We start from the raw sequence: 9,337 nt of genomic DNA, 5'->3' as shown, positions 1-9,337 counted from the left end.
ATAAAGGAAATGTATTTGTGATATTTGTAATAATATCTTGTAGAGTAATGGCACATGGGCATAAATGTGTTCCATTCTCATAACTCTTTGGGGTGCAAAATGTTTATTTAGAAGTGTGTCATGATACTGTCTCCATCCATCCAGCACTGACTGGGACACTATAGCAGGAGCCCGGCGGCAGATGACTCCATTGCCTCCCAGAGTTACACCTCTGCTAGGGATACAGGGGTATTGGGCAGCATAGTATAGACGGCCAACTTCTGGGTAATTTCTAGCTGCTTTAGGCAGACGACATTGAAATTAGTATCAGCATGGCAGAGAAGGAAAAGCACTTGAGGGAAGGTGATGATGTGGGCACGTGTTGATAATGCAATTATATAAGCATGCACCAGTAGATGACTCAAACCATGAATAGCCCACTTATTTAAACAATGGTGGGTTATTAAGAGGGGTGTGGTATGACTGCCCAACAATTGGAATCCCGACAGTCAGTATACCGACATCAGAATCCCTACAGCTGGTGCCCCGACAAGGGGGCTAGTGCAAAGAAGCCCCTTGCGGGCTCGTTGGCTTGCTTTGGTCACCACATGTTCTATTCTCCCTCTATGTGGGTCATGGACCCCCACAAGGGAGAATAGCCTCGTCAGTCAGGATTCCCCCAGTTGGAGCACCGGCAGTCGAGATTCCGATGTCGGTATACTTACTGTCTGGCAGTCATCAGGCACCCATTAAGAGATAGCAGGTACAGCTATAAATATTGTTACATGTACAATGGAGATGAGGCAGACCTGAAGCGAATCCAAATTTCATACAGCTCACCAGTGAGTGTATACTGCAAACAGGTAGCTGTGACCTGGGTGGACCAGGAAACAGGGTTGCTTGATGTATGATGAGGACATACACTGGGATACCAGGGGACAGCCACACCAGAGGGTTGGTGGAGACCAGGAACAGGGGCACAGAGCCTAACTCATTGGTGGTATTCACCAGGGAGTCCCGCAAGGATCTTTGGACTTAGCTGCGCCCAACAAACAGTTCGCGGCCCCCTGCCCTGGTTCTCTGGTACTGAGCTGGCTGGTACAGAGGATACTGGAACTTAGAAACTGGAGATCTTGAAAAAGACAATAATAATATGAAGGTCAGTCTAGGAACTGAGTGTGTCAATGGTCAACGGCCTGCACGCCAGAGATGGTTGCTGACAGCCTGGGAGTCAGAGGTAAATATCAACAGCCTGGGAGCTGGTAGTAGAGTGTCGATGGCCTGTAAGCTGGTGATGAGTTGTCGACAGCCTGGTAGCCCTTAGGAGATGTCAACAGCCTGGGAGCCGTTAGGCTGTCAACAGCCTGGGAGCCATTAGGAGATGTCGACGGCTTGGGAGCCGTTAGGAAATGTAATCGGCCTGGGAGCTATTAGGAGCTGTCGACAGCCAGGATGAAGATGATCTAGGGTGAGATGTACTAAGCCTTGAAAAGTGATAAAATAGAGAGTGATAAACCACCAACCAATCAGCTCCTACCTGTGATTTTTCAAACACTGCCTGTGACATGTCAGTTACAAGACTGACCTGGGCAAAGGGTAGCCTAGGAACTCTGACGCTGGAGACTAGCACACAGGAACAGAATAGAACAGTTGAGCTAAGTGCCCCTCTCTCGCTTAGCTTTCTTCTACATGCACGCCCATCACAGTTAAGTGCCCCTCAGTTTGACAATCCCCTATTAGCTTCCACTAAATATACATGGAGATGTGCGAGAAAGTCTCTAGGCTTACAACACTTTTATTCTCTGTCCCTCCCATTAGTTGGCAACTTAGAGTTCCAGAGGGGAGACGCTGGATCACCTTTTGTGACTTGGCGATCCCATTGTATTTCATGTTTAAGGCATTTACTTAACACTTCTAACACTCCACTCACATTCGAGGAAGCGACACAACGATACAACCTCCTGCCCAGTCATGCCTTTTCATACGCTCAAGCTACTCATTACCTCAGATCTGTCCTGACCAAACTCCAACCCCAGGATATCACGAACCCATTGGATTCGGTGGTCCGCACCCAAACACACTCTGTCTCCACTATATACGGACGTATACGCCCGGACCTAGACCCCGACACAGATTTGCCGGCACTCACTAAATAGGCTTCACAGTCCTCCTCTTTAGATTCTGAAACCATACTAGACACTTTCCTAATTAACCTCAAACTCGTCCCAGCCAGCTACATACCAGGAAATGCTATATAAAATCTTCCATAGAGCCTATCTCTCACCCAAACGTTGTTACCTGATGGGCACAACTGAAAGGTCAGATTGCTTCAAATGCCATGCACCGGAAGCCGATATACACCATTGTCTTTGGCAATGCCCCCAAATACAGATGTTCTGGCACGCGTTACATAATTATGCTACAACCACACTTAAATTATCATTTAGCTGCACCGATTCCTGGTGCTCTTTTTGGTCTCATTGCTGATCAACCTAACATACCTAAAAATGACAAAAAATGACTGGTACTCCTCTCAGTGGTAGGCAAAAAAGCAATTGTACAGCAGTGGATACAAACCTAATCTCCGTCAGTGGAGATGGCAACTTCATGCCTTCTTTTCCTATTCACAATGGACTGGTTGGAGACCTCGCTACATAAGGAACTCCTCACCCACAAATTATTTACCTGTTGGAGCAAATTCATTCAAACCCTTCCCTCCTGAATACCTCGGGAGAATACTCCTCACCCTATCTATATAGTGAATTGTTATAGAAAATGTTTTGGATCCTCATTGATGCTATTACAATGTCATCATCCAGGTTTGGATGTGCTGTATTACTACTCTGTTTTATGAGGCTCAATAAAAATATAAAAAAAAAAAAAAAGAATAGAACAGTTGTTCAAGGCAAGGAAATCGCAGGTTCTGACTGGTGAATTTGACAGAATCATGCACAGATCATTGAGATCTGTGCATGGTTCTGTCTTAAAAAATGTGTAAAAGTTAAAATAAAAATGGCTTGGTGTGCGATTTCATGGAGACGCTTTCAGCCAATCAGGGCTGAGTGCTTCTATAGTGGTATGACAACAGGGATCCCTGCTGTCATTACTTCGGAGGAAGCCGTCTCACCCGCAGTTAGTGTGAGGGAAGTCGCTCACCCTGCAGTCAGTGCGAGGTGAGCCGTCTCACTCTGCAGTCAGTGCAGAGTGAGGTGCAGGGGAGAGTCACCGCTGGAGCCTGGAATGGTATGTATGCTGGTGTAAAATTAGTGTATGTATTAAAATTATATTGTTCTGTGTGTGTGTGTTTTTAATTGAACATTCTTTTTACAGGTGAACTACAAGTCCAAGTGGGCCCATTAAAGCCCCACATGCTGGGACTTGGGGTTCGCAAAGTCCCACCATGCGGGGGAGGCCTGCTGGGACTTCTAGTTTGCCTGTAAAAAGCAATGTTTTATTTGATTGTACACATTTCAGCCTGGCGTCCACCACCTGGGGATGCCAGGGACAGCCCAGGGCTTCAGTCCTGGATGGTAAAGCTTGGGGGACCCCTTTGTTCAGGGGGGTGCCCACTCCCCTAGGTACCCCTGACTAGCCATGGTGCGCATGGTATGGCCGAGGGACCTTACGTAAAAATTGTCCCCCAGCTGTGGCATGAAACCGCAGGCTGTTGAAGCTGGTTCTAGAATACGGGGGACCCCCAGTTTTATTGTCTAGGAACCAGGACCAGTGCAAGAGTCCAGGGCTGATTTCAGAAATATACCCCTACTGTATTTTTGGAACCAGGTCCGGCTCAATGAGTCCGGGGCTGGTTATGCTCAGGAGGGGGGGGGGAGGGCTATGTTTAAAAAAAGCACACATTATTATTACTAAAAAACGCCCTTTTTTCTTACTAAAAACCACAATAAAGGTGGCCATACACACGCAGATTCATCTTCAGATCTGGCTGGTTGGAACAAAAACATGGTTATGGATGAGAGCAAATGACAGTTGACCATTTGCTTGGAAATGCTGGAAAACTGACAAACTGTCTCTCATCCATATCCATGTTTTTGTTCCAACCAGCCAGATCTGAAGATAAATCTTACTAGTGTATGGGCACTTTAACTTGCATGTGAATTCCGACTTAGTCTACAAAATGGCACCCTATTGCATTTGCGAGTTTTAAAAAAAAAATAGCAATTTTTTCACATACGATTTAGTGTGATTTTCAAGCATGACTAAAAATCGCACCCTATTACATTTTACCCATAATGTGCTATGTAGCAGCAGTATACACAGTGGCATAGCTATAGCTCCGCAGCCCCCGTGGTGGCGGGGAGGCGCAGAGAATATGTGGGCGCCAGGGGTCTGCGGGGCTATAGTTACCACTTACCCACTGCTGTTTGGTGCCCTGCCGTCGTGGTCCCATCTATCCCGGCGCCGACTCCTGCTGCTATAATGAAAATGGACACTTAGAAAATGGCTGCCCCCATACTGCAGACAGTTTTCTGTCTGCAGTATGGGGGCAGCCAGTTTCTAAGAGTCCATTTTCATTATAGCAGCAGGAGCCGGCGGCGGGAGAGACGGGACCGTGACCGCAGATGCGGCCAGGCAGGTACCCCGAGGGGAGGGAGGGGAGGGGGGCGCCGAGGAGAGGGAGGAGGGGCGCCAAAAAATCTGCGGCGGGGGGGTTAAAATTAGGTAGTTACGCCACTGAGTATACACATTATGTAACAGGAAAAAGCAGGAAACTATGGGCTGTCAAATCACTGTATATAAATAATGCTAATACTTTTTTGTTTTCTAAAAAATATATATGTATATAAGAAAACCTTTTAAGATCTTGAATCCAAGCAGCAGTCACAATGTGGGTACTCTACCACATAACATATACTAAGAGTGAAAGAGAGAAAAAGCTGCGCTGGAGATGAGATTTCTCTATAAACCTTAGATAAGACACTGGTCTGTCAATATATTATAATCAATAAGGATCACTATTTCCTAATTATGGGCTAGATTCTCTATGCTTCAAAAGTGATAAAAAGCAGAGTGATAAACAGCCAGCCAATCAGCTCCTGTTTGACATTTTTCAAACACAGTCTGTGACATGGCAGGTAGAAGCTGTTTGTTTATCACTCTCCATTTTATCACTTTTGAAGCTTAGAGAATCTGGCCCTATATCCGTTGTATGCTAATTCAACTGTTTTGACAATCCAGATAATCAATCCAAGCAATATAGTATATGATAAAAGAAAATTATTATTTAATCCCAACTCATAAGAATGGATAAAACAAACATACAACAAATCATATAAAATGTACAAAGAAATCACACAAAAATGATATCAAACGGTAAAATACACTTTTGTTACTTCAGTTGATGTTAGTACATTTACAGAAATATTCCTGTTTATTATTTTGATGCAAGTATATCAGGATAGTGGAACTTTGGTTAGTCCATATTAATAGATGATTAGAACTTGGTTAGTGTACCAGTTCCATGAGGCATAATATATGCAAAGTTGGTATTGTTAGGTATATTTACCACTCCTTCTCAGTAGAGGTGTTATTTTGCTGATTCCTCATATAAGCATGCTTGTGGATAAACAGGTGGCCACCTGGCTAGCATAAAAGATGTTGTTCCCTGGCCTGGTTAGCACTTCCAGTTATGCCTTATCAGGGTATATAACAAGAGGCACTGCTGTCCACAAAAAGAGAAAAGAGAACTGGTACCAGAATAAGCAACTGTGGGTGTCACTCACGTGTTTCTCCACCTCTGTCAGTCGTCAGCTTCCTCTGAGAATAAAAAAGCATGATGCACCAGATACTAATTAAATAGGGCTTGGATACCTGCTTTTTCGCAGGTTTACAGCGGCACTTCCGTTTTCGGGTGTGGTTTGTATTCCAAGCCTGGGTTTGCAGCATTCATTGGTTGGTCCCGTCAAGTGATAGGAACCGAGTCTCACGATTGCTGGGCGGTTGCTATATATCCAGATAGCGCTTGTGTTTCCAGCCTCTGTTTAAACTGAAGCACTCACTGGGGCAGATGTATTAAGCCTGGTGAAGAGATAAACTGGAGATAAAGTGGAAGGAGATAATGCACCAGCCAATCAACTCCCAACTGTCATATTTCAAACACAGCTGATTGGCTGGTGCATTATCTCCTTCCACTTTATCTCCAGTTTATCTCTTCACCAAGCTTAATACATCTGCCCCACTGGTACATCTTGTCACATAACCAGAATTAAGTCTCACTGTACTTATATGTTTGTCATGTGCCAGGTTTCACTACTATTTCCTATATGCGTTCCATGCCTCATTTTGGACAAATTTATTTTTATTAACAAACTACAATTCCGCAATTATGTACAATATATACAATAGTGTGTATTTAATTCTTTCTCATCCACATTTATCTACTACATGCATATTTTACAAATAAACATAACTAAATATTTCCCCATATTTGGAGAGTGTTGTTATTATCGTTGGGTTTATTAAGAAACCAGAAAATATGTATAGATATGTAAACATGGAGAGATAATCTATCCATGTTTGCATATATATATACATATTTTCTGGTTATACAGTAGTTTCTGGCATATAACGGATATAATTAGGAAATAGAGATCCTTATTGATTATAAAATATTGACAGACCAGTGTCTTATCTAAGGTTTATAGAGAAACCTTATCTCCAGCGCAGCTTTTTCTCTCTTACATTCTATAACACACTGTAATGCCCATTACATATTATGCAACACACCGTGATGCCCATTACCCATTATGTCACACACCAAAATGGCCATTACACATTGTCACACACCATAATGCCCATTACACATTATGCCACACAATGTAATGCCCTATACATACTGTATGACATACCGTAATGCCCATTACACATTTTGCCACACACACCGTTATGCCCATTACACATTATTTCACATACCGTAATGCCCATTTAATAATGGCCAATGTTTGTTATTTGCGCATGTGCGGAGGCGTATCTGCGCATGTGCGAACGCCTCGCACGTCCGAACACGGAGTGAGGTCCGTGCAGAAAATGATCATATGGAACCACTCGAGCAGGGGGTGGAGAGGAGCGTGAAGGGCTGTTTGGGCTTATTACCATATGCGTACACCCCGCGTTTTATGGGCTTTCCCATGAAAATGCTGGGCGTACGCATGGTAATGCGGCCGTGACGCACGTGTGGGGGGCAGACATCTGACATAGCCAGATGTCAGCTGCCCACCCATATCCCTGCTTTCATACGGAAAAATATCCGAGTGCTCTGGAGCACTCTGTGCTGCCTGACCTCTCGGTCCATCGGAGGATGGGGAGGTTCCCACAGATGGAGGAGTTGTTTACATGAAACATCCACTCGCAGTCCGTACGCTCAGCGTCTTACCGCATTCGGATGGTGTGAGCGATCCGTACGGTAGGCGGGGCTAAGAACACTCTGTTCCTGTCCGAAATACGCATATGTCCGAATCAACTAGAATAAGGCCCATTATTCCACACACTACACTATTACACCTACAAATTATGTCCCCAGTAGTTTCCCTCACACAATGCCCAAAGAATTGCCATTTACAGATAATGCTCTCAAAAGTGCCACCGTACCGCCCCGCCCCCTCATGACGTCAGTGACCCAGCTTATTTCCAGGTCGTTGTAGGAAGCTTCACCTCGCAAATGCTGGGTCGTTCCCAGGACTTGGACCCCTGTCCAAATCCTGGGTGCGACCCGTATTTGCGATGTGAAAGGGGTATATTAAGAAGAGGAGTTGCGGCTAAACTATATTTTTGCACCTGGACCCACCACTCTAAATATCAACAACTGCATGTAATATTAGAATCAAAGCTTAGGCTGTGAATTACGTTAAATAATACCAATAAGGTGTGAATGACAAAACAATGATGAAATTGTTCAGCAAGTTTTAATATACACAGAATTATTTGCAATGACAACAACAATGTTTTTTGTTAGTTTAGATCAGGCATGTCCAGCCTGCGGCTCTCCAGCTGTTGTGAAACTACAAGTCCCATCATGCCTTGCCACAATTTTGCTATTAGGGAATTCTAAAACTATGGCAGGGCATGCTGGGATGTACATTTTCACAATAGCTGGAGGGCCGGAGGCTGGATATGCCTGGTTTGGATAGTTTCAGGTTGAAAAGTGCAACTGGTGTACATCTGGTTGCCTCCTTTGCTGCAGCTTTAAATAAGAGAAGTCCACTGGAAAGATTGTTCATGTAGCTTTTCTATGGCATTCACACTGCTCCTCCCCCATGTGCTCCCTATAGCAAACATCTGTCCTGTTACAAAAATAAAAGAGAAATATATTAATTATACTCAATGATAACACACTGGGGAAAAAATCATATTCAACCAAAGCCTTTAATATGAGCTTAAATAGTGTTCTTTACTTTATTTTCCTGGTTATGATACAAAATTGCTTTGTGGGTACGATTGTATGCAATGTACCTGTACAGTACATAGGAAAACCAACTAGCGATGTCTCCATGGGTGATTCAAAGAAACAACTGTACTTATTTAAGGCTTTGGTGAAAACAAAGGAATCCAGAAAAGTAAAGCAAGTTATTGCATTTAGATGTGTAAATAGAATGGAAGCTCTCACAAGCAGGGCCCTCTCTCCTCAAGTGCTCCACCCTAGTAATTTTTTGAGTGTCCTGTTCCCTGATGTCTTTATTTACCATGTACATGTCCTAAATTGCCTTGTACTGTAAAACCAATGTTTTTGTAGTCTTTTTGCTCATTTATGTCTTGTTATGCACTGTTATGCCATTAAATAAACAGTAATGATAATAATAAATATACACATATCTCCAAGTTCATGCACAGGTGTATTACTGTCTGACATGTTTTAAAAGATAAAGAATTATTTTCCCTGTGATTTATATTATACAATATAGAATTAGAAGGTAAACACGCTTTGTTTCCCTCAGGACCCTAAATAATACCAGTAACAAGATATAAATCCTATATGGTAACAGTATTCAGAGATCTTGGATACCTTTATTTGCGCAATGAATAAGTATGTATGAATAAGCCCCCAAGCCGTTGTCTAGACTTATCTGTGTATTGGGGGTCCCTATCTCTATATCTAGGTGCAGGGTGAGGCACTAAATATTAGTGGTAAGGCCCCTATACACTGCACATGCACGGTCCCTTGCACATCGGATCGGAGACGAGTAATTGGCTGAGGGAGCGCGCTGCCTCTGTATCCCCTGCCCGGCTCTCCAGCACCCCCCTCCCCTGCCCGCTGCCTGTTTGACAGCTTACCATGCCCAGCTCCCCAGTGTCCCTCGCCTGCTGATTCTGCCCGAAGCTCCCCGGGAGTTGCATATGATAAATC

General features: G+C 43.9%; 1 protein-coding gene across 4 annotated transcripts in view; it reads right to left on the bottom strand.

The window, feature by feature from the left end:
• Positions 1–7,845: 7,845 nt before the first annotated feature.
• The window catches only part of LOC146072834 (ciliary microtubule inner protein 2B-like), a 58,124-nt gene continuing 56,632 nt past the window's right edge, over positions 7,846–9,337 (bottom strand). For 2 of the 4 annotated variants that reach the window (XM_083180044.1, XM_083180037.1), the window contains exon 6: positions 7,853–8,276. In XM_083180044.1, coding sequence (XP_083036170.1) covers positions 8,179–8,276 — 98 coding nt within the window. In that variant the 3' untranslated portion in view covers positions 7,853–8,178. Of the gene's footprint in view, positions 8,277–9,337 lie in introns of all 4 variants that reach the window. The other 2 variants (XM_083180024.1, XM_083180031.1) reach the window with 2 other exon arrangements.

The sequence above is a fragment of the Crinia signifera genome, chromosome 1, assembly GCF_055691185.1.
Source record: "Crinia signifera chromosome 1, ASM5569118v1, whole genome shotgun sequence".
NCBI lineage: Eukaryota > Metazoa > Chordata > Amphibia > Anura > Myobatrachidae > Crinia > Crinia signifera.
Note: the sequence above shows the minus strand (reverse complement) of the source record. Positions and strands in the feature narration are given on the sequence as shown.